Below are 26,808 nucleotides of genomic sequence, written 5' to 3'. Positions count from 1 at the left end.
TTGTAATGCCACCAATTTGTGATGTTATGAAAAAATGTCTGTAGAATGGCAGTTAAAATTTTAATTCAATTGAAAGTAACCAGCTGTGTCTAAACCTGCCACTATTTTTTATGGCAGCAAACTGCATTGTGCACCTTTATCTGGCTATCAAGAAATTGGCAAATCAATTTTTAATTATGTTAAATACTTCAGAGAGTTTAAAAATACTTATGAACAGAATGCAGCCATTGTTAACAAGGCCAGCAATTACAATTCCACCTCAAAACCTTCTGCCACTGTTTTCCTGAAATAAATTTAACATTGACCAATGTGGCTGACTATCGACTGTCGTCTGAAGTAGCCAAGCAAGCCCCTCGGTTACAACTTAGTTTCCATCTCAAATCAAAAAAAAGAATGTCACCACAAATACCAGCTGGCATTGACTTAATGCACTGGATTTTCCTCCCAGATCAGTTATGCTTGCAATTTATCCTCAAAAGCATCTAAGAACCATTGTTTAAATTAGGAGCCCCAGTCTACAGATTACTCAAAGCAAATGTACAACGCTGCCTTAAGAACTAAATCATACATTTTGGATTATGTCTGATTTCAACATTGCATTCCTGGGTTTGCAACATCCCACTGGCAGGGCAGACTCAAGAGAAGACAACAGAGGTGGTGATGGGGGTGGGGGGGGGGGCAGAGAGTGTGGGGGCAAGGGTGAGGAGGCGAAGGCATCTTTTTGTCACTATGGCTTACAGGAGGAAGAACCCTGGAATCCTCACATCACGTCAGACATGAGTAAATTGCATTGCAACCCCCTAATGTCATTTTGTGTCTTCCCTCAACTATTGAATCAGCATTATAATATATGCTGCCAAGAGTGGGTTATCAATGTTATCTGGGCCCACTAAGTTCAGTTGACCACCTTGCAGTCCCTTGCTCTAAGGACACCCTTCATCTACCATGCAGGAAAAGGAATAGTTGACATGTCTGAAAGTAACCCTGTATTAATACTCAACAAAACATTCACATTTCCTACATTTCTAGATCTCGCCTTACTGAAGTCCCTCCGTAATAACATCAGGGTAAACATGTTATTTTCTTTAAATTAATGTCCATACAAAAATATCAAAACAAAAGGATCATGCAGCTATCAACATGTTAACTAATGGTGTACCTGAAAACCTATCCTAAGAAGAGTTCATATTCAGGCCTGCAAAGTCTGCTAATGGGTGACCTTTCTCTTCAAGTCCTTCATGTTTACAAAGTGATCAAGGAAAAAAAAAATTATACACATGATGTTGTCACATTTATTTCTACATTCAGAGTCTGGTGTCAGCCATCTGGACAACATGGTCAGTTCAGGATTAGCTGATTCTAATTAGAACCTTGATGCCAGGGATTCTTGTCTGACATTTGTACACTTAATCCTGCTGAAGATTTTGCATAAGATACAAGATATACTTACTATAGGAGCAGAAATAGTCTATTCACCCATCAAGTCCATGCCATCATTCCGTCATGAGGTGATCCATTCTCCCACTCAGACCCACTCCCCGCCTTCTCCCCTTAACCTTTAATACCCTGACTAATCAGATACCTATCAATCTCTGCCTTAAAAACATCCAACAACCTGGCCTCCACAGCCACTTGTGACAGCAAATTCCAGAGGTTCACCGCTCTTTGGCTAAATAAATTCAGTTTTAAATGAGCACCCTTCAATCCAGAAGTGGTGTGCTCCTGTTCTTCACTTCCCTACCATGGGCAACAACTTTGCCACATCGACTCTGCCACATTGGACAGAAACAGTCATTTAACCCACCACTGCCATTCTGGCCCTTTTGCTCATCTACTTGTATCCTTCCATATCTTGCCTGTCTAAATGCCTCCTTCATGTACTGATTGTATCTGATCCCACCATTTCCTCTGGCAGGGAGTTCTCGATATCAGTCTGAGTATAAGAGTCTATTGTCATATACAGAAATACAATGTAAAGATACACCAAAATTCTAATCTTTCACAGGTATTGAAGATATACCAACTGCAACACTACCTCAATGCACCTTCACCAGGAGAGATAATAAAAGGATATATAAATATTCATAGTTGTAATTAATGCAACAAAAGCAATGACAAAACAAATGATCTTGCCCTTCAGATCTCCTTTCAAGCTCCTTCCTCTCACCTTAAATCTGTGCACCTTAAATTTTGATGCGTCTGACATGAAGAAAGGATTCCATCTACCTATCTGTGTCCCTCATACCGTGCCCTCCATAACGTTTGTGAAAATTTTGCAGAGGTATCACTGGTTGCACTTTTCCAGTCCTCACATTTACAACTTGGATAGGAAGAGCAAATACATGCAGATATCTTCTCTAGAGTGGTGGTGGAGAGTGTTAGCACTTTCAAGTTCCTGACTTCTGCTGGAGCCAGAAAATTGAGGCAACCATGAGGAAGAGCACCAATCCCTCTACTGTCCAAGAAGTCTGAGGAGATTCATGTGTTGTTGAACACACTGTCAAACTTCGACAGGTGTACTGCAGGAACTATACTTACTAGTAAATGACCTTATTTGAAAACTTGAGTGTACAGGAACACAGAAGCTGCAGAAAGTGTCAGACCTATCCAAATCTGTCACAGACACTGATCTCCCATCAGACAAAGCCAAGTCTGTCACAGGCACTGATCTTCCATCAGACCTAGCCAAATCTGTCACAGGTACTGACCTCCCATCAGTCCTAGCCAAGTCTGTCACAGGCACTGATCTCCCATCCAATGAAGACATCACAAAAGATCCTTATCATCCTGGTCACAACTTCTTCTCACTGCCACCTTCAGCCAGAAGGGACAGCAGCCAGAAGTCCAGCACCTGTGGTTCAAGAACAGTTTCTCTCTCTTCCCCCCTCTCCTCACCACCAACAGCTATTAGAGTCTTGATCCTTTCCAGGTTATTTTGGGATCACCATGAAATCTATCTGCATTAATGGTGCACCACTTTTTCTGAACTAACTACAACTCTAAATTTCCATTTATCTATCCTCTTGCATTTATTGTTCTCCTCTTCTACCTCATGGCTCTTTATGGTAATTTAATTTATCCTATTGTTGTTGGTGTAGCTATGTATCTGTAGTAAGCAAGGATGTTGGTGCACTTGAACATTTTACTTATTTTATGAAAACACTCATAACATACATCATATCAAAAAACCTAAAAGTTTCAGTAAAGAGGATGTTCAGTTTCCTTCTTGATATTACAAATCTCTTCCAGGATCTCCCAACATATTGCAGACAACCCAGATTTTGAAGCAATAACTTGTGCCTAATACTTTTAATTTGATACAGTAATTCCTAGTTTTCCAAAAACATTTCCATCAAAAGTATAATATTGGCATCATTTGAGACAAGCATTCACTGGAAACAGTCAAGTATTCCTCCCATCAGGACAAAAGTCCTCGACAAATTCTTGATAAATTGCTTTCAGGAATGGGGCAAAACAACCACATAAATTGTTTCCATTCACACACGCTGAGATACAGTGAAGAGCTTTTATTTGCATACTCTCCAGGGAGGTCAACTCATATTTAAAAACAGCAGGAAGCGCAGTATTAAAACAATGTGGTGTTACAGCAAGTCAAAGACTGCAGGCAATGGTGTTACAATACAAATTGCAGGGTACAGAGTGAAATACAATTTAAAAAGTGAAAGGCATCGTCTTAATGAGTGAAATGCATGTACAGCAAAAGTCCAAAAATCCTTACGACCTGAAAATCTGGAGACCCTGAAAATTCTTGGCTTTTTTGTGGTGTGTGTGCGAGCATTATCCCTGAGTTAAGGACTTTTACTGCATCCCAATAACATAGCAGCCAACCACCTTATAATCACAAAAGCAACCACAGTTGCTTAAACGAATGAAAAGCTGAAACAGTGCAACGCATGAGTCACACTTCTATATTCAGGGACAGATTAATGGTGTTTGTTGAGTAGGTTCTGCATACTTACAAATACTGTATTTCTCTGCATCATGAACAATCTATATCTGAAGAGCTGACTGGTGGTTATTTAAAAAGACATTTATAGCTGTTATGAGATCAAAGCTATTTTATGATTACGGCTAGGGGAAAAACAACTTAGACAGATTCTGCACAGCAGGTTGTTCTGGAACACCATTATAGAGAATGAAATTTGACAAGGCAAATAGCAAGACCTGTATTTTATTGCCCACCCCTAATTGTCCTAGTGAAGGTGGTAGGGACTAAAATCTTGATATGTTGAAGCACCTAAAGTTCACTACTTCCATAGTGCCAGTGGGATGGTGGGGTTCGAGGATTTTCCAGAAAACGATGATAAAGGATTATCTAGTCAGGATGGAGCACAAATTGGGTAAGAGGGGGCTGTGATAATGGTGATGACATATGACTGCTTCTCCAGTCTTTCTCGATGTCGCTGGCTGTGGTTTTGGAAGGTACTGTTGATGGAGGGTTTGTGGCCTAATCTGGCACATCTTGCATGCACTGCAGCAAAGTGGGTGAACGTGTAAGCCAATGGATTTGTTCCAGAATGCCAAGCCCCAATGTGCTCTCCTGGCTAAAGTATTCATGTGACGAGTCCACGGCAGTTTTTGATCTTGCTTTAATGAGTCACTGAATGCTGTCTGAGGAATTTAACTGATTTGACTAGCTGTAAAATGGTCTCCAACTTCACGAAGATTCATAGATACTCAAAAAAATGGGGAATATATTGCTTAACATTTTAGCTGATTTAGGAATATAAAATAGGCATAAAACACATCACTTCAATACAGATGCAGACTGCTGTTAATTTGAGGCCTATTTGTAGGTTTCTTAGGTAGAGTTCTGAATAGATTTAAAGTTTCCTAGAATTTTAAATATTCCTCACTGACAAGAACATCGAACATTCTTTAACTATCAACCTACAAGCAAGGCTGAAGCTAATAGACTGAGAACCAAATGCCTTGGAGAAAATATTTTCCTTCAAGTTATAATGTGGTGGAAAGAGATTCATTAATTGCTTTGAATGATGATAGAGGGACCACAAACATTCAGGTTTCTTAATTTCTATTATTCCTTGGAGCTCGTGTTCCAGGTTGCTTCCCACTGCACAGTATTTCATCCTTTTAGGTGGCCCAGCCTAACTTCTACCCTCGTTTTGATTTTAGCATCCTTTTACATTTAAAAATAGGTTTCCAATATGACGTTTCACCAATAGTTCAGAGTCTGTGAATTCAGTCCTTTAAATTTCTCAGCTATTTACTGAACCAAAATTCCTTACTAATACATTAAAGAAATTAGAAAATCCAAATAAAGTACTTGATTGCTGAACGTTCAGTTACAGGACATAATCCACCACACAATCAGTGCCATTACTGAGTTAACATTCCTTGGTTCTGTCTTAATTGACATTGAAGTTAACCAAAGTTGATTTTCCGTTTCCATTTGTGACTTCCACATCAGCTATCTACATGATTTTGAAGTGAAATGACTTATTTTGTTACGATTTCATGCTAAATTATCATCTTATGCACATGAGAAACTAATTTAATATAATTTAAGCTAATTTTCACATCAAATATATTTAATAAAAATGTTCATTACTTAAAAATTTGCTGTATTCAAACATGACTTCAAGAGAGTTAAATCATTTAAACTCTATAATTCTAACCAGAACATGCTAATCTCACTTCAACCATCTCTTAAGTAACCTAATGTGACAAAATTTACCCTAAAATCTTAATATAGAGTAATGTGACAAAAACATTGTTGACTTTAAAACCAAACTAATTGATTAAAAAAACTTAATTAGTTAAAAGTTTATTTGCTAGTTTGCCCATTTATTTGAAAGCATGAAAAAATTGAGCTGAAAAATTTGTTGTGATGCTTTCTATAAGAACATCAGTGTTGTAGTGAATGCGTCATGCCCGAAGTGGCGACCTGACACCCGGAGCCCATGGCCTACACAGTCGGTCGTGACAGGCTATGCTCTTCGAAGTCGGTGCCCGACTCAGTAGCACATGGTAGCAGCACACCACTCCAATGGGCTAGCCAGTGGCAGCCAATCGGGTGGAGATAGGGAAGCAGCCATACCTGGGGATGAGAGGGGCTCACTAATTGGCCACTCCTCGGATAGCACTAAACAACCAATACCAGGAAGTGGATCGTAACACCACTAGTCGGGTGGCATGATGACATCAGGGATGGTCTTCTGGGCCCTTTATAAGGAGAGCTGCTAGCACAATAAGCCAATGTTGAATTCACTCCCGTAGTGTGCAACCAGAGGCCATGGTTTGAGATTGCAGAGGGAAAATTATAAGGGGAACATGAGGGGAAATTTCTTCACGCAAAGGGTGGTTGAGATGTGGAATAAGCTTCCGGAGGAGGTGGTTGAAACAAGGACGCTATTTACATTTAAGGAAAGACTGGATAATTACATGGAGGGGAGAGGATTGGAGGGGTATAGACCAGGTGCTGGTCAGTGGGACTAGGAGGGTGGGGATTTGTTCCGGCATGGACTAGTAGGCCAAACTGGCCTGTTCTGTGCTGTATATGGTTATATGGTGTGTGTCTTTTTTTGAGTGTAACCTCTCCAGCAGTAGTAGCCAGTAGTGTCATTTGCAAAAGAGACAGTTTTTTTTTTAAATACTGTATCCACACGTTACAATATTTGTACTTTAGTTTAAAATTATTCAGTATCTAACACAGAGCTCCTGTGAAAAGTATGAAAATATTTCATAGCCACATTTTACTTGATGTTCAGCACATATTGTCCCCCCTCGTCACACTCTTTTGTTTGGTACAACTTTTCTCATGACCCTGTAATTTTTTCCATGCTCTTTCAACCACTCCACATTCCTGTCTTGCATTCAAAATTCTCTGTCAGCCAAGTACACCATTACCTTTGGTAACATTTTTACAATGACCTTCTATTTCAGTGCATTTCAAAAATTTGCAAGTTAGTCAATGCAAAAGAAACAATCTCACCAAGTCTTAAACTCAGAAAGTGAACGTTAAAGTGCTAATTAATTTCAAGTAAAATTTTCATTGCCTCATATTCTTACGTTTATCATCAGTAGGGCAAGAGTTAACGATGGACAAGCCAAAGATTCATCAACCCCAGGGCGCCCTGTGGTTAGTTCAGTTAGGTGCCAAATTCAAAAACTATAAACATGTGCATGAAAATTCATTTCCTGAGGAAGCTGATGCTTGCAGCTGTTCTGCCCAAGATCGGCTAAAATTACATAGCTATTTCAATTAGTAATTCTAATTGGAGTTTATCATACAAAATAACCAAAGTAGTTTTAAATTCTCTGCAATATATAGAATTATGTGCACTTCATATTGTTCATAATAGTTGCATTGACCTGCAAGGACCTTAGAATGACAAATGTACAAATTTATATTATTTTCTGCATTTAGTTTCTGGTTCTTTTACAGCCATTACACAATAGATCAGACTACTTTCCATAATTGTAAAATCTGTAGTCACTGAATAAAACCTGACATCTGCACACAGTTCCAACAGAATCACGAGTCAGGGCTTAATACTTTTTTTTAGTCAAATTTAAAATTATGATACCTATATTTTGTATTCAAATTTCTGAAGGCAATTTTTAATCTCTCAGGTTGGCTGAGCTAATAAGTACATTTATGCCAATATTCAAAATGCTTTTTGTCTTTTCACCCAAACTTTGCTCAATATTGAAATACTGTAACTAAATTTCAGGGTTTAAAGCAAAAAGCTCTATCACGTTCAAAAGACATGACCAGGCCTCCCCAAAGCAATGCTGTCTTTCCCAAATAAGTCCAAACTTTTTGAAATGCAAGTAAATCCATAAGAAGTATTTTGAATCACTTCCCTATCACTGATACTGCCCTTTTTAAACAAAGGAACAACATTGGTTATTCTCCAGTTTTCTTGGACTTCTGTGGTGAGAGGATATTAAAATCTCTGTCAATCTCCTTCTCGCCTCTTTCCATGACTTTGTATAATCAGGCCCTGGGGACATGTCCACCTTTATGTTATTGAACAGATCCAACTCCTCCCCCTTCTTGATATCAACGTGCCCTAGAATATTAGAAGACCTCACATTGACCTCACTATTCTCCATCACCTTCTCCTTGGTGAAGTATTCATCTACTTCCACTCAATCCAGGCATAATTTCCCTCCTTTGTCGTCCTTGAATGGTCCTACCCCTTCCCCAGTTTCAGTTCATGTTCAATGAATGCATAAAATTCCTTGGTTGTTTTCTTAATCCTCAATGTAAGGACACTTCATGGTCCCTATTGGTGCTCCTGATCTCCCATATGCTCTGCCTCATACTGCATTGAATGGTTGACTGGATTTTTCTACTGAAATGGTTGGAGTTGGACTTGAACTCAAGAGTCTTCTGAGAAGAATTTGAGCACCAGTAACTGGGCTACAGCAGAGCTGTGTCACCATATGATAAGCGAGATGCATCAATGAAGAAAGGGATAACATATAATTTAAGAAATAACATCACAGTATTCAAACAAATTTGGGAACCGTACATGGAACACAACAGAGAAGTCCTACCGCAGACCTCCACCCCCTAAAGTGACAGAAGGAGAAGAAGACGAAATGAACTGACCCAGTATGTAAAAGTAGAAGACACAAATTTCTTGTTTATTTTCATTGTGTGATGACATTGTTTAATGGGTTTAATGTTTCCTATAGGTTGAACGTTGAGTAAGTGGGGAGGGGGGGTGAAGGAGGGAGGGAAGGGAGGGGGGAAAAAGGGGAGAAAATGACACTGTGTATATTCAAGAGGGAAATGTTTGTGTGCATTTTGGTTAGTATGGTTCATAGTGTGAAAAATAAAAAGATTAATTTAAAAAAATGAAGAAAGGGATGTCATAATACAGCTCATTTTCATTCTGTTCCAGTGAAATTCTAATCTGCAAGTCGTTCTAGCAACTAGATCGACTTTATGAATAATTACTTATAAATAACAACTGCAAAACCCAAGTACCACCAAAAGATTTTTTACCATGATAGTTGAAGCAATTAAATGATCAATATAGACTAAAGAAATTAAATTTTTGTGACACCAATGCAAATTGCTTTTGAGGGAATATTCATCAAATATATTAAAGCTAATTTCATAGAGATGTTGTTGGCAGTCAGCTAGTCAGGTCTGAATCCAGGCATGTGACCACCTGTCTGTGTGTAGATGATTGATCGGTTTGTTCAGTGCAAAACTAACCAGACAGCCTTAAGTGCATGTCAATCATTGTATTCAGTAGATGGCAGGGAGGCAACTGCCACACTGATCTTCTAAAACATGAAAAAATTGATTTGACCTTCAATCAGAAATATCTCATCCTTTTGCTTTTGATTATTTTACCCTCCAATAATGCCAAGTTCAGAGCTCAGATGCAACAAAGTCACAATGGCCAAGAAATTCTCGGCCAAAAATAAATGCTGTGCTGTGTTGGACTATAGCAACACTGCACACATTCTGCGTGCTTTAGCATAAGTAAAACCTTTAATATTTTTGGACAAGATTTTTGTTTGCCAAGTACATTTCTCCCAGTGAAAAAAAACCTCCCTCAAATGGCATCCATAATGCAGTGACAAATTTCATCTACAGTGTGATTTTCAACCTCGTTGTTCCGGAAAGCAATAGTTCTTGTTAACTTGTGGAAGAAACAGGTATGGTTAACCTTGTCTTCTCTGAAATGGCATTATTTGAAGGGTCAATACTCAGCATTAGTCTTTATTATTCCCGTTTCTGTGATATCTGATAATATAACCGTCTATGGATTGGGCGCTTTGCCTATAGTCAAGGCACAGTATCTCAGCTTCTAGGTTGCTGATCTCTGCCACATTTCATAATCTACTGCTCACTGCTATATTAGGGAGATCACCCAACTCCATTTGAAGAGAAAACTTCACTTGCTTTTTCTTCATCCAAAAAATGCAGACAGCGTGGGCACTAACATTTGCTTGCATTGCAAGCTTCTCTATAGATGACATTTTCATCCTGGAACAAATATTCCGACTGTTTACCCTAACAATGCCTTTTACTAGGTCACACTCAGGTCCCCAGCAATCCAGATTTTGTGCGGCATGCTTAGTTTATTGGTTAGCATAACCTTATTACAGCCCCAGCAACCCAAGTTTGAATCTGGCACTTTCTGACAGGAGTTTGTATGTTCTTCCCATGTCAGCTTGGGTTCCTCTGGATGCTCCAGTTTCCTCCCACCTTCCAAAGCATATGGGTTTGTTGGTTAATTGGAGTATTTTGGCAGCATGGGTTTGTGGGCCGAAAGGACCTGTTATCATGTTGCATCTCTACATTTTTTTTAAAAGATGTGGCCAAACCAAAATTCTATAATTCTGTGCCAATCAGATTGGTATTCTGGGCTGAAACTCATGACTTTTAAAAAAAAGTTTTTAAAGCAACAACCTTCCTGCTTCTCTTATCTGTTCCTTTTATTTTTTTATATATATACATGTTTTTATAAGATTCTCCACCCCCACCCCCCATTCTTCTAAACTCAGATGAGCATAGTCTCATATTCTCTCCTCATAGGCTACATTTCCACAATCAAACTGGTGAACCTCCTCTGCGCTGCCTCCAAAGGTAAGACCAGAATTGCACACGGAACTGCAGATGCAGCCTCATCAGTACCCTGTACAGTTGCAGAAGAATCTCCCTGCTCTTCAATTCAATCCCTCTCGCAATGAAAGCCAACATCCCAATTTGTTTTCTGGAACTAATTTGCTGGCACTCCCAGGTCTTTCTGCACAAGAATAGGCTGTAAATTTTTTTTTCAATATTTGAATACCTCTGGAATTCAGGCCCTTCAGTCTCAGTCACACCCTTTATAACATTCTTCCTGTAGCAAATTGGCCAGAACTCCACACAACATTCCAAATGTGGCCTTATATCATGTACAGCTGCAAAATGGTGTTTCAACTTCTATGTTCAATGCCCTGACTGATTAATGAAAGTTTCTCTGATCGACCTGTGCGGCCATTTTCAGGGAACGGTTTACTTGTACTCCTCGGGCTCCCTTTTCTATAACACTCCCCATGGCCCCACCATTCATTGCAAATGTGCTGCCTTGTTTTGACTTACCAAAATGCATCACCTTGCACTTTTACAAATTAAAACCCATCTGCCATTCCTTGGATCACTTACCTTTATAGTCTGAAGATAACCTTCTTTACAATACTATAAATTTGAGCATCTGCAAACCTATTAACCATGTTCCCTACATTCTCATCCAAATTATCAATATAAATGATGTGCACCAATCCCTGCAGCACATCACTGGTGACAGGCCTCTGATCTGGAGAAAGTATCCTCTTCTGACACCCTTCGACTTCCACCGCCAGACCAATCTTTTATCCATTTGGCTAGCTTACCCTGCATACCAGGGAATCTAACCTTCCAGATCAGTCTACCATGCAGCACTTTGTCAAAAACCTTACTGAGGTCCAACACTTCTGACCCTGTCCTCATTAATCTTCTTGGTCACCTCTTCAAAAAACAGAATCAAATTCATGATTAAATGCCGATTATTCAGAATCAGTCCTTTCCTTGGTAAACACCTGTAGGTCTTGTCTCTCAAAATACTCCACAGTAGCTTCTCGACAATTGATGTCTTCCCCAGACTTTTCTCTGCAACTTTTCTCAAATAAAAGCACAACATCAGCTGCCTTCTACTCTTCAGATACCCCTCCCATGGGCTATTGATAACAAATATCCCTACCAGGAACTATGCAATTTCTTCCATAGCTTTGCATAATAACCGAGGACACCCCCTCATCTGGCCTTAGTGATTTATCTAGGTTTGTGCTCTCTGGTACCTCCTCATTCAATTTTTTGGTGCAGCAAAAAGTGGTGTAAGAATGCTTTACCAATAAAAGAGGTTATATAAATGGCGCACAAACGGTCTAATGGGGAAACCAAATGCAACAAATAAGAAAGATAATTTTTAGGATAACACATAAATTAAAGCTGAAATGCTATCTAGTTCACTCATTATCACACCTCACAAGAGTTTTTTTTTCTCTCTCTCTCCTAACCTTTCCTTCAAAGGCACAACAGATGCTAAATTTGAACCACCTTACAAAGATACTGTCTATTGTACCTCTACAATAATTAGCTTTAGCAACTCATCCCTGTGAGGGGTCTTTAATAATGGTGTATGCTAAGCTGCTTTCATTTTTTGGACTTGAACTCATGCTTCAAGCTTGTCTATTTACAAGCACAACCTGCAGGGTAGTTTCACGCAGGCCCCAAATATCTGACAGAGCATTAATACGAGAGCGGCAGTAATCAGGCAGTTATAAGCCTGCTGTGACTGACGTCAGTTGGAACCAGCAGTAAATCAGGGGCACGTGTAATTAGTTTCATTTTAGGGAGGACATTTACACACTCAACTACTCTAAATTACATAAAGAGAACCAGAACCAAGTCAATGCTGACACATAAATAGGCAATTACAAAGCCATTTAAAACAAAAAATAAAATTATGACCCCCATGAAGTTTTTCTCCCTTTTCAACCAAGAATAAACTTTCCCTTCACCAAACAATGCCAGTTATGACTTCATGATACTTCAGTGCATCCATTTGCACCATTTAGTGCACCATTAAAATCATATCCCATGGAATGTTTGGTGTAACTAGAGGATGCCAATAATTTGAAACATATTTGGAAGATTTTGCTGGCAAAGTTTGATTTAACACTTACACAGCAGCAAAAATAAAATTGCTTTAACACAACATTCCCCATTACAGAAAGCACAAGGAGTGCAGACCAGCATTTGGTCATTGTTTATACAGATAGAACAAACATACTTTGTGGTTTGGACATACTGTAAGAGAGCACAATTTTAAACAAAGCTAGAAATTTCAATTGCTTTCCAGTGATTCCTTTATACTGAGAATGTATTTGTTTCGATTTTTGCTTTCAGGACCTGATTCCCAGTAAGCTAAACTTGATAACTGGACAACAGGATCCAGGACACCTGGTGCCAGAAAGGGGTCAGGTATATCAAGGACTGTTATGATCAAGGGCAACTAATGTCATTCGAGCAATTGAGAATTAAATTTCATTTATCTAATAGAACATTCTTCTGCTTCCTACAAATGAGATCTTTCTTAAAAGACAAATTAGAACAAACAATGACTCTTCTGGAGTGTAATACCATGGAAATTCTAATTCGACAGGGGAATGTATTTTGAACTCCACAGTGAGGGCCCGAAACCGGGATTACATCAGTTGAGGGACAGACGTGAGTCAGACTTGGGTACAGCGATTAATGAAAATTGGTGGGAAGACTCGTGCCTAAACAGCATGACAGGGATTGTCAATGTTAGATACATGCTGGTGCAGTACAATTTCTGCATAAATTGTACCTCATCCTGCAAAAATCAAAGTCAGATATTTCGGATACGTGTTTCAGATGCGGTGTCGAGTTTGGAACCTTTATCCACTCTACCTGGCTCTGTGTGAAAGTGAGATCTTTCTGGGTAGACCTGGGGACATCTTAAAAAAACTACAAAAGTAGAGTTTCCACAAGACCCAGAATTGTTCCTTCTTGGAGATATTAGTGAAGTACAGTTTAGATTATCCAAACACCAAATTCAACTTGCGAAGATTGCTTTGTCGGTAGCCAGGAAGCGTACGGCGGATGCATAGAAGTCAGACTCTCAACTGAGTATGACACGATGGAGTACTGAAATATAAAGTTGCATTCCCCTGGAGAAGATTAGTTACAACTTGAGGAAGAAGTATAGCACATTCAAGTATGATCTATACCTCACCACCTCCCCACCTTAAGAAATGAGTTAAGATACAAACTGTCCTGACAAATAAATAAAGAGACTGAATTAAAGTTGTGTTTTAATTTTTAGTTTACATTTTTACCTTTGCCTTTTATGGTATATTTAATATCTGGGGAAGGAAAAAACACTGGACTCTATATTATATTGTGAGATGTTTTATATTGTTCGTATATATTTGCTTGAGTCTCTTAAAATAAAATATTCAAAAAATTTTATAACTAGTGAAAAATTATGTGGGTTTGAGATGAATGATTAAACTCTGCCTATTGGTACTGGTACAGGAAGCACACCCAATCATTTGCAAGGAGCTATGTGTAGCCAACATGAAGCATACTGTTCATATTCAGCATTCTTCTGATAATGATCAATAGCAAATGCAAGTTAAAGCCAGCCAGTATTATTTAAAGGTGATGGAGATGTATTGTGAGTGCATCAATACTGGGTGGTAGTGTTTCACAACTCCATCTAATCTGGAAGGCATAACATGAGAGGACAGGCTATATGTTGTGTGCCAAGGGACAGATTATTGAAGAGATTAAAACTCAGAGTTTAGCCTCAAGGACCTGGGTATAGTGCCACACTAAGTTTGATGACTTTGCATGTACAGTTAAGGTCACTGTAAGCTCATGATGGAGTCCGAAGGCAACATCTATGGTTTTACCATTGTTTTGCTGGAAATAATTTGACTCATCTACAACCTCATGTGCAAGGGCAAATGTAGTTATGTGGACAGGCATTTATTTATTCCAGGGAACAGAAAAACAGCAGAATGAAGTTTAAAGTTCGGAGCAGAGAGCATCCGAGGAAATTCGTGTCATGGCAGTATAGAGTTAAAAACAACAAGAGTACTAACGTAGAGTCAACACAAAAAAGTAAACTTTAAAACCAGTAAATTATTTTCAGGTACAAGAGTGCACATCTGATAGGGTGAGGCTTGGATTGCTGCAGTGATCAATTTTAAGTGGGAGTCAACACATTAATCAGTGAATAAGGGCAATTAGAGAGGAGAAGATAAAAGCTGTGAATGCAGAGCTGCGGGTGCTGCCAACATTAGAGATGGATGACCGAAAGTGGAACTGGGCTATTCTGATACAAACCGAGGATGTGAGTAAATTGTAAATTTAATGTTTTAAAAATTTATATATTTTTTAAAATTTAGACATACAGCATGTTAAACAGGCCCTTCCACTCATGAGCCTGTGCCGTACAAATACCCATGCCGCACCAATTAACCTACAACCCGGTCGGTACCTTTTTTGAAAAGTGGGAGTGCCTGGAGAGAAACCCATGCAGAGACAGGGAGTATGTATACACTCCTCACAGACAGCGCTGGGTTCACTGGCACCGTAATAGTGTTGTGCTAACCATGCCAAAGATACGTTAAAAATTCAACACTAGATCTGAAAGGCTGCAACATGCCTGAACAGAAGATGGGCTGCTGTCCCTCAAACATGACTCAAAGAAGACTCCAAATGAGTAGGAGCAGAAAGTAGGCAACCAGAAGCTCAGAATGGCCTCCTGAATGATTGCAGGCATTCCACCATGCAGTCACCCAGACACGTTTAGTTCTCCAATCTCTATCGTGAATGCGGGAGCCACTGCGTAGGATTGAAAGAAATGCAAGTGCCTCATTTAGAAGGACTGACTGGGTTCAACAATAGTAGAAAGAAACAAGGTAAAGGAATAGCTGTTCATTTCCTGTATTTGCTTGGGGCAGTTCCTTTAGGAGAATAGTTGGTAGAGATGGATCAGGGAATTGTGAATGGGAACAGAATACTGAAAGGAGAGGGGAAAGGAAAATGAGTGGGGCTGGAATTTTGTTGAAGGTTGCATCATGCTTTTCTTTTTTTTTAGCACCACATGACCTACTGGGCACTTCCTATATTTTTCAGCTTTTGGGTTCCTTTGTTCTCTTTCTTTCTAACTGTTCTCATTCAATGGGTAAAATGATAATTTGTTCATCGGTCTCTCTCGTTATCTCATACCTTCCCCCCCTCCCCCTCTCTTTCCCTCTTCATTCACATGCACACCTCATCTATCAAATGGATAACTTGATCTACAATTTATCCCCTCCCAATCTAGGCCTCACCCCATCGGAAATATTCCCTATCTATCCCTGCCTACACTTTCCTCAATTTAAAATCGACTTGCATTCTTTTATCCTCCGTTCTGATGAAGGGTTTTCAAGCAGAAATGTTAACTCTGTTTCTCTTTCCACAGATGCTATTTGACCTGCTGAGTTTTCCAGCATGAATAGTTCAAGCTTCAAAAATACAACTAATGAAACACTTAATTGCCTGCTTATTTTGATGAACATACAGTTTGATGCAAGCAGTCTTCAATGAGTAATACACGAGGATAGCATTCATGGACATGGACTTTCAGGGTTAAGGATTTATTGTTCTTCCATTTCAATATTACTGCAATGTCACTGTTATTTATCTTTCTTATTAGAAATAATTCAAGAAATGTCCCACCTTCATCAAGATGAATATCACAAGTGTCACAAAGACATTTGCATGAGGATTTTTCCATGCCCCTGAAATTCCAATGTAGTCAATGTCCTCTGCAGTTCCTTGTTTTGCCCAAGTCCTATTATCAAACAGAGTCACCAAAGTTTCCTTCTGGGTGAGCTGGGAGACAAACAGAATAGCATTTTAATAGAATGGATAAATAAATAATAAACAAATGAAGAGCTCAAAAAATGTCTGCTTCAGACACAACAAAAGAAAACAGGAAAAATATTTAGTACAGAAGCAGGTTACCATTTATATAACTACACTAAATGTACCTGTTTAACTCGACCATAATTTCAACATCACTGCACAGCAATAAACACAGAAGAAATTATTCTTGTCTTTCAAAACTACAAAATTATTTATTTTGCATACTTCAGACCTTTCAGCCTATGCCTTGAGGTAGCTGAGAAATTCCACCCCAGACTGCAAACATTTACTATTGCCACACAATTCCATGATTAAATGAAGAATCATTTCTCTGGTAGTAATGCAAGCTTTGAGAAATTCAGCAGTCTGCATTTTTTGTGCAACACTAATACACGTCAGTGGGTACAAAATATACACTTCCATTAACAGTGCGTTACCAAGTAAATCCAAGGATTTGGCTGTTGTAATGTGCGTCGAAAGAACCAAAGACTTGTTGATCCAAACCAAGGCTTTTATTAACTAAAAGACTGGAGCCTAACACAAGTAGGTCGACCAGTCCAGAATGACCCAGTCTGGCTAGGAGCAATCCTTTAAGACCTGGTGTGGGTACACTCTCAGCCAATCACAGTCATCCTACACTACCATCTGTACATATGCACATTGGTGATAGAATCTGTACTATCACAGCTGTTCATCGGTTTCTTCCAATTAGAAATCAGATCAGACACTATTTATTGTCATGTAATAAAACAGAAATGTCATATTACACAAAATTGCCTTTAGCCTGCCAATAAGGCAGACAAAGATTCGTCATTAGCATTACCCGGCCGGCGCCCCTTATAGTCAGAAAAACAGACACTGTTTGGATGGAATGTCTTCAATCAAAAAGACATCTTGCAAATGCTGGTCTTCCTGATGATGAGGGCTTCAAAGGATTGTAGGGCTAAATGCAAATCTAGATGGACTGCTAACTTGTAAGGTCTGCAGTTCAGGGTTGGGTTTTGAGTGTCGAGATGATGGCTGTAGTTTTGCATTGAAGAAGCTTCAATAAGCAAGGAAAAGGAATTGCAGGAAAGTGGACAAGGCATTTGTAGAAGTTTCAAAATTGCAAGAAATACACATGAAGTGGGTAGGAAATAACCTTGAAATAAGAGTTGGGTGGATAAGTGAAGGAATTACACATATATTAATTGCAGAAGATGAGATTAAAGAATATGATGTAGCTGGGCAGAACTGGGAGCAATGGTTTACAAGCTATTTTTTAAAAAAATAGACATGCAACATGGTAACAGGCCCTCCTTGCCCACAAGCCCATCTCACCCAAATTAGGTTAACACAAATTAACCCTCAAACCCAAACAGTTTTTGAAGGGTGGGAGGAAACCAGAGAACCTGGAGGAAATCCACGCATGCACGGGGAGAATGTACAAACTCTTAACGGACAGCAAGGGAGCGGTCATTTTCGGAGTGGACTGAGTTACAGTGGTCACGCTTTGGCTCAACAGGCTTCAGTGAGAATAGTTAAGAGGCAAAGGAGAGTTGGAGTTGAAGTGAGAAATGGCCAGCCTATTCCAGGAACAAAAAAGGATTTAGCAGGGAGGCACAGGTAAGGTCAGGTTTTAGACAAACATTTGTTCCTCTAGTCATAGTTAGTGTATGGCAACCAAGGCAGGGGAATGCTCCTATTGCAGAATGTGGGCTGACAGGGAAGCCATCCATATCCCTGACAACTTTATCTGCGAGGTGCATCCAGCTACAGCTCCTATCAAGCTGAGTTAAGGAATTGGAGCTGTAGTTGGATGAACTACAGGTCATTTGGGAGGCAGAGGGGGTGATTAAAAGGAGTTACAGGGACACTATCACTCCTAGGAGGTAGAAAGAGGGTAGATGGGTGACAGCCGGGAGATGGAAAGGGAACAGGCAGGTAGTGCAGGGCACCCCTGTGAACGTTCTGCTCAATAATAAGTACACCATTTTGGATTCTGCTGGGGAGGACGACCATCCAGGGAGAAAGCCACGGTGATCAGGTCCCTGGCATGGATTCTGGTCTTGTGGGTAAGAAGGGAAGGGAGGAGAAGAGGCATGCTGGAATGAATTAGTCTGATAGTTAAGAGGTACTGTGGAAGAGATTGAGTATCCCAGATGGTATTTTGCCTATCTGATGCCTGGTTCCAAGATTTTTCAGATAGAGTTCACGGCATTCTCAAGAGGGAGGATGAGCAACCAGATGTCGTGGTCCATGTAGGGACCAATGAGGTGTGTATAAAGGGTAAGGAGGTACTGCAAGGAATGTTCAGGGAGTTAGGCCCTAGGTTGAAGGACAGCACCTCCAGAGTAGAGATCTCAGAAATGCTACCTGTGTCACATGCTAGTGTGGTTAGAAATAGGAGGATAATGCAGCTTAATGTGGGTAATGACATGGTGCAGGAGAGAGGGCTTCAGATTTCTGGATCATTGAGCGGTCTTCCAGAGAAGATGGGACCTGTTCCAATGGGACGGTTTGCATCTGAAATGGAAGGATACTAATATCCTTGCAGGAAGGTTTGCTGGTGCTGCTCCGATGTATTTAAACTAGATTTGCAGGGGATGGGGAACCAGAGAGCCACAGTAGATAAGAGGAGTGGAGGAGGGAAAAGATTATGTTAAACTTAAATGTGCCGTTAGAAGTTAATGGGTTGAATGTGGTGGAAATGTTCTCAGGTACATCTATTTCAATGCAAGGAGTATTGTAGGGAAGGCTGATGAGCTTAGAGTGTGGATTGGTACGTGGAATTGTGACATTGTGACCATTCGTGAAATTTGGTTGCAGGAGGGACAGGACTGGCAGCTCAATGTTCCAGGCATCCACTAAGGGGAAGGATGGGAGGGGGGTGGGGTGGGGAAGAGAAATGAATGAGGGAGGAGTGGCATTGCTCATCAGGGAAAATATCACAGCTGTACTCAGGTAGGACTGAGGCTATATGAGTGGAGCTGAGGAACATGAAAGGTATGACCACACTCATGGGGCTGTATTATAGATTGCCCAATAGACAGTGAGAATTGGAGGAGCAAATCCATAGATAGGTAGCAGACGGCTGCAGGAAACAAAGTAGTGATAGTAGGGGGATTTAATTTCCACATATTGACTGGGACTCCCATACTGTAAAAGGGCTGGATAGCTCGGAGTTTGTAAAATGTGTTCAGGAAAGTTTTCTAAATCAATATATAGAGGTACCAAATAGGGGTGCAATGCTGGATCCCCTAATAGGGAATGAGACGGGACAGGTGTTTAGGGGAGCATTTTGTCTCCAGTGATTATAACGCCATTAGTTTCAAGTTAATTATGGAGAAGGATAGGTTTGGGCCACGGGTTGAGATTCTAAATAGCAGAAAGGCCAAGTTTGAGGAAATGAGAAAGGTTCTAGAATGCCTTGATTGGAATAAGTTGTTTTCAGGAAGAGGGACCTTCAAAGGAGAATACAGAGTTTGTATGTTCCTGTCAGGATCAAAGGCAAGGCAAGGTTAGAAGGTATAGGGAACTTTGGTTTTCAAGGGATATTGGGTGGTGATCTGGCAGTGAGGCTATGGATTAAAGAGGAGGAAGTGCTAGCTGTGTCAAAGCAAATAAGGGTGGATAAATCCCCAGAGCCTGACAAGATATTCCCTTGGAACTTGAGGGAGGCTAGTGTAGAAATTACAGGGGCTCTGGCAGAAATATTTTAAATGTTCTTAGCTACGGTTTTGGTGCCAGAATTACCTCATGTTATTCAGTTGTTTAAAAAAGACTCCAAAAGTAACCCTGGAAATTAAAGACCAGTGAGCCTGATGTCAGTAATAGGCAAGCTATTGTAAGGTATTCTAAGAGATTAGATATGCAATTATTTGGATAGCCAGTGATTGATTGGGATAGTTAACATGGCATTGTGCATGGTAGGTCAGGTTTAATCAATCTTGTAGAGATTTTAGAGGAGGTTACCAGGAAAGTTGATGGAGGAAAGGCTATGGATGTTGTCTACATGGATTTTATTAAGGCCTTTGACAAGGTCGCACATGGGAGGTTAATCAGTAAGGTTCCGACACTAGGTATTCATGATGAAGTAGTGAATTGGATTTGACAATGGCTGGATGGAAGAAGTCAGAGTGTAGTAGTGAATGATTGCTTCTCAGACTGGAGGCCCGTGACTAGTGGTGTGCCTCAGGGATCGGTGCTGGGACCATTGTTGTTTGTCATCTATACCAATGTTCTGGATGATATTGTGGTAAATTGGATCAACAAGTTTGCAGATGACACTAAGATTGGAGGTGCTGTGGCCTGCAAAAAAGATTTTCAAAGCTTGCAAAGGGATCTGGACCAGCTGGTAAAATGGGCTGAAAAATGGCAGTTGGAATTTAATGCAGTTGGAATTTAACGAGGTGTTGCATTTTGGAAGGACAAACACAGTAAATAATAGAGCACTGAGGAATATGGTAGAACAGGGGGAATCTGGGTATACAAATATACAATTCCCTAAAAGTGGCATCATAGGGTTGTACAGAAAGCTTTTGGCTTTCATAAATCAATGTATTGAGCACAGGAGTTGTGATGTCATGGTAAAGTTACACAAGACATTGGTGAGGCCAAATTTGGAGTATTGTTTGCAGTTTTGGTCACCTAACTACAGGAAAGTATCGATAAGAGAGAAAGCATGCAGAGATTTACTAGAATATTGCCCAGACTTCAGAAACTGAGTTTCAAGGAAAGGTTAAACAGGTTAGGACTTTATTCTCTGGAGTGTAGAAGAACGAGGAGAGATTTGATAGAGTTATTTCAAATTATGAGGGGGATAGACAGAGTAAATGTAGATAGGCTTTTTCCACTGAGGGTAGGAGAGATACAAACCAGAGGCATGGGTTAAGGACCAAAGAGGAAAAGTTTAGGAGGAACATGAAGGGGGATCTTCTTCACTCAGAGAGCAGTGGGGGTGTGGAACAAGCTTCCAGCTGAAGTGGTGAATGGGGGCTCAATTTTAATATTTGAGAGAAATTTGGACAGGTACATGGATTGGAAAGGTGTGGAGGATTATGGATTGGATGCAGGTCAGTGGGACTAGGTTAAAAAAATGGTTTGGCATTGACTAGAAGGGCCAAAGGGGCCAGTTTCTGCGCTGCAATGGTTCTGTGGCTCTACAGTGCCCGATTTGAACCATTCGATAGGCTGAATGGCCAACTTCTCCTCCCTTCTGCAGAAGCTGCCCACTGTTCAGATGAAAAATCCCACAAATTTTACCCCCATAGATTGAAAATTGCAACACTGTAAAATAGCAGGAGGAAAATTCTTCCAAAAATTTGTTATCTGTTGTTTACCCATACATAGACCAACAAGAAATAGTAATTTATTAGCTAACACCCAAACCAGAAATATTAAATCTTCATGTGCTGATGTTTAACCCCGTGTGTAAACAGTGCCTTCTCTGCTGGTAATTTCAGATAACACAAAACTTCGGCATTAGTTCTACTATTTCATCTGTTTAAAATATACAATGGGATTTCAAACACAATGACATCAGCTGCAATTAGGGAAGACACATTGTAATATTATATACTTAATATCTTGAGTAATTAGACTTTTTTTAAAACTACAACTGAATAAAATTTCCTTTAACTGATTAGCTTTCTAATATTTTTGGTAGTCCAATCAGCTTTTATGAACCAATTAAGTAGATGGTGCTGGACAGTCTCAGCTCATTGCTCTGAATTCTCTTTGAAACAATACTTAATTATAAAAGTGTATTAACCAGATAGCAGCCAGCTGCTCCAATTTTCAAGAGATGTGCATTTGTTAGTGACTTTTAAAATGAGAGCTACATGAAAGAACATAGTCTCAGATTTTATTAAAATCATGCCCAAGCAATCTGGAAAAGGAATGGGCACTGTCGCTATGAGTCACCTAGTGGATAATTGAAGAACTGTCTGCCAACTATCTTGCTTACATATCCCATGTTTATTATAAGAAGGATTAAAGTCTTAGGAAAAATCTTTCATTCTGGCAAGAACTATATAGTGCATGTCTACAAATGTCAAAGCCACAGGACGGCCATTAATTAATTTCCTCAAAAAAAGTCCAGTAGAAATTCGATAGTTTACATGTTTGAAATGTAAAAGCACACTGTCTGCTTCTAAACCTACAAAGGATATTACTAAATTTTCTTGTTGGTAGCTGTTTCAGCTAATATGTTTTTTAGCATTTGCAAGAAGCAATTGAAATTTGTGTAATATTAAACCAAAATGTCAAACATAGGAGATTAATAAGAGCATTTTATAAAGGTTTATGAATACTGCTTTCTAAATTAATTACTTTATCCACAATTGATTGTTCAAGGTAATTTGATTTGAAAAGCTGCCCTCTTTAATTCAATTAATATTCATTCCAGGTTGGCCGAAACTGAAAAAAAAATCAACTCCATGAAACCATTGAGAATGACTGGAGATCTTCAAAAGAGTATTAAAAGATTGCTGCCTTGTATGAGCAATGCTACATTGGTGCGGGATGAGTTAAACAGCTAATCCACAGCAGGCAAGCAGAATGTTTGTTCAAGGATCAACTGGTATAAAATTCAGCAGCACGGCTCAACATCCCAAACACTACCAGGCAGGCCTTGTGTAATTATTCTTGGAGCTTAGAAGAATGAGGGGAGATTTGATAGAGGTATTTCCAATTATGAGGTGGATAGACTGAGGGTAGGTGAGATACAAATCAGAGGACATGGGTTAAGAGTGAAAGTGGAAAAGTTTAGGGGGAACATGAGGGAGAATTTCTTCACACAGACAGCGATGGGGGTGTGGAATGTGCTGAAGTGGTGAATGCAGGCTCAATTTTAACATTTAAGAGGACTTTGGACATGGATGGGAGAGGTGCAGGTCAGTGAGACTAGGCAAAATAAAATGGTTCAGCACAAACTAGAAAGGCCATAGAGGCCTGTTTCTGAGCTGTAATGTTCTATGGATCAATGGAGCATTCTGAATGAGCTTACAGGGGAGTTGGTAATAATACTTGGACAGGTACTTGAATGAGCAGGACAGAAAGGGATACGTAACTAATGCAGGCAAGTGGATTAGTGTAGATAGGCACGATGGCCAGTGTAGATGCAGTGTCTTGTTTCTATGCTGTACAGCTCCTTCTCCAAAGCAGTGGTTCTCAACCAGTTGGCCACAGCATGTTTCCATCTTTAAAAATGTTAAATGAAATTCTTTAATTTAGATAAAGATGTGTTTCTTACAGAGCTGCCTTTTGACTTAGAAATATTGCTCAATCATTGCCAATAAGTGGGTCATGGCATGTTAGGCCGGAAGAAAGGTGGGCCTTAAATCAAAAAAGATTGAGAATCACTGCTAACGGGTTTGAAGCCTAAAAGCTTTGCAGAGCCATCTCCTCCCACAATTGATTAATTCTTTCTGCCCCCCATTAATACATCTCATCCAACTCCTTTAGAGTTCTGAGCATCATTGACTCAAACCATACTAAACATCAGAAAGGGCCGCACCCTACATTTCATAAATTCATCAGTGGACATCCTCATCGATAAATCTTCCTAAGGCTTTCTTCCAAGACTTGCCTCTCCTTCCCTGTCATATATGATGTCTTGTCTGCTCTGTTACATTTCTGGCTCACCAGTTTTCACCACATTCATTCAGGATTCCATCACTTCAGAATTGCAGCAGTACTGCCTTGCTTAATGTTAAATCTGAATGCTGGTTGATTTGTTTAAAAAAAAAGTACAAATAAAAATAAAAATATACCTCTCCTGCCATGAACTGGCCAAACCCAGGAGGAAATGAGAGAGTGGCAATGAGCAAAGTCACCAGTGCTGGATAAAGTAGACGCCTATAAGAAAGGAGACAGATTCATTCAATGCCATGATCCATTCCAGCACATCCCAAACATCACACAAAGTAGCATTGTCCATACACCTATCAATATGGTGCAAGTGCTATATCTAACACACCTGCTGAAGTGACATTCCATTGCCATTAGGTTTTGTTTAACCTCCTACTACATAGTTGTACTCAAAGTGAAGGTAAGGGCCGCAGGAAAAACCATACACAAAATACCACAGATGTTGTAAAACTCAAATAAAACTAAGCTGGCCAAGCACAACTGTGGAAACAAAATTGCTCAGAGCTATTTCCTGAAGATCAATAAACCTCCGTGAAATTGTAGGTTCAAAGACAAATCTGTTGCTATCTCCACTCATACCGGAATACACAGCAGGAGAGGCAGTATGTTTTATTTCAGAATCTGAAGAGATATTTTCTCTTTTTGAGTAGATAAATTCACAGTTAGAATTCAAAACCTACTGTGATATATTCAGTCTGATATTTAAATCAGATTTATGCACAATTTTGGAACTAGCATTTGAAAGTGTGGCAATATGTGAAAGTTTTGAGCATGAATCTTGTTCAATTTAAAAGACAAAACTTTACATTCTGACAAATTTAAAATGCTAAAGCTTCTTTGATTCACATGTTTTGGACTTGCCCTAGCTTAAAAAAATTTTGGAAAGATTTTTTCCAAAGATTATCGATGATTGTTATGGCTTAATTGGAACCTTGCCCTTTAATGCTCTTTTTGGATCATTTCAAGAGGATGACGGTTTACGGACTTTAACTCAAAATCAAATTTTACCTTTACTTCATTGACAGCCAGACACACACACACACACACATAAAAATAGATAAATGAGATCATGCCCTGTTTAAATTTAGAAAAAATTAGATATTCTATGAAAGATTGAAATACTAATTTCAGAAAGACATGGGGCTGTTTTATGGACCATTATTATAATTAAAGTTTTAGGGTTGTCTTACCCTTTGATGCTGTCTGTTTCCAGGTTGTCATCACTTGATACTCACATTAGTTTTTTTTTCCCCCCCCAACCTTGTCTAGTGACATGGGTTTTGAATTATGAGGTTTTGTTTTTTTCTTTCTTTCACTTTTAATTTCTATTTCATTATATAATTGTGCTGTTTAATTTTTGTTTTATTGTAAACTTCAATAAAAATAACTTTGATACAAATTCTTTTAAATCCTTTTGATCCAAATACCTATGTTAGGTTTCATTTTGGTTTTACCTGCACTGCATTTGTGAGTGAACATGGAGCAGAATGGTGACTAACTTGATCTGAATAACTCTCTGCAGCCCTCTATGTGACCAGCAGATTATTTAAGTTCTAAAGCAGCATTTCATACTTACTTTTTCATTAAAAACTTGTTTATGGTTTTTTGTTTCCTCATGATTGCCACTATTTTTCTGTGGAAGTAAACAAACAAGGCACCGCCAAAGCCACTAGCAATCCTGCAAAAAATAGGAACAGCAACATTGTTATTTTTCAATAGGATTCATTTCTGCTAATTTCCCTCTGCTCTTCTAACAGGACTTGTAAATCCAAACCACAATGAAAGCAGGACCAAGCACCATACACCAAGCCTCCTCTGCTTCGTGCACATTTTTGCAGATATGGCAGTCTAGCTGCCTGAAAGAGATGGAAGCAATCAGATGAAAGGAAAAATGACTGCTTATTTCTGATGTCCTGTTCCTTATCCTCGAGCCCTGCCTCTGGGCAATAACCAGCACTGATCACACCCAAGCTAAAAAAAAATGTTCATGGCATCTGCACATCTGAATCCAGCACTGGAAGACTCGACTCAAGCTCCAGCTTGCAGATACAAAAGAACAAACGTGCAATGGACCTGTGTCCTTTTCACATTAGGCATTTCACAACCAACTAATTACTTCTTGAAGTGCAGATGTAGTTAAAGCATCGGGAAATGTTGTAGGCAATTCAAAAAGGGGGATGAGAGGAAACAGGCAAGTGGGCAAAATGCTGGAATCTTTAATAAATTATATCATGTCATGGCATGGAAAAGAAAATGATTTCTCAGACGCAACATAGATTTATAGAAGTAAACTTACTTTTGACTAATTAATTGGATTTCTTTTGATGATGTATAATTGTATAATTGAGGGAGAACCATTGGACATGATAAATATTCATATTTTCAATAAAGCTCCACAAAGGGAGTGGTGAACAGTACAAAAGACATTGAATTAGAAGTAACAGACCAGCACTGATCAACTGTTGGCTGCTGGATGCAGAACAAAGAGAAACAAGGAATGGCTTCTTCTCAGATTTACTGACTGCAACTATTATGGGTAGTATTAATGGGGTCAATGCTGTGGCCCCAACTATTCACAATTTGTCTCGCTAATTTGGCTTGGGTGACCATATGTAATATTTCTAAAGGTTTCTAAATAGAACATTTTTAAATTTGTAAATGGCAGAAAACTTAATGGGTATATTGAGTCG

The 26,808-nt window shown here is 39.4% G+C and overlaps 1 protein-coding gene across 4 annotated transcripts in view; it reads right to left on the bottom strand.

The window, feature by feature from the left end:
- clcn2c (chloride channel 2c) overlaps positions 1-26,808 on the bottom strand; it is a 366,518-nt gene that overhangs the window by 126,403 nt on the left and 213,307 nt on the right. For all 4 annotated transcript variants that reach the window (XM_069897081.1, XM_069897082.1, XM_069897083.1 and 1 more), the window contains exons 10-12: positions 25,695-25,796; positions 24,241-24,325; positions 16,298-16,453 (exon numbers count right to left, since the gene is read on the bottom strand). In XM_069897081.1, coding sequence (XP_069753182.1) covers positions 16,298-16,453; positions 24,241-24,325; positions 25,695-25,796 — 343 coding nt within the window. The remainder of the gene's footprint in view (positions 1-16,297; positions 16,454-24,240; positions 24,326-25,694; positions 25,797-26,808) is intronic.

Source organism: Narcine bancroftii, chromosome 9 (assembly GCF_036971445.1).
Source record: "Narcine bancroftii isolate sNarBan1 chromosome 9, sNarBan1.hap1, whole genome shotgun sequence".
Classification (NCBI taxonomy): Eukaryota; Metazoa; Chordata; class Chondrichthyes; order Torpediniformes; family Narcinidae; genus Narcine; species Narcine bancroftii.
The sequence above is the reverse complement of the archived record's forward strand: the minus strand, read 5'-3'. Positions and strand labels throughout refer to the sequence as shown.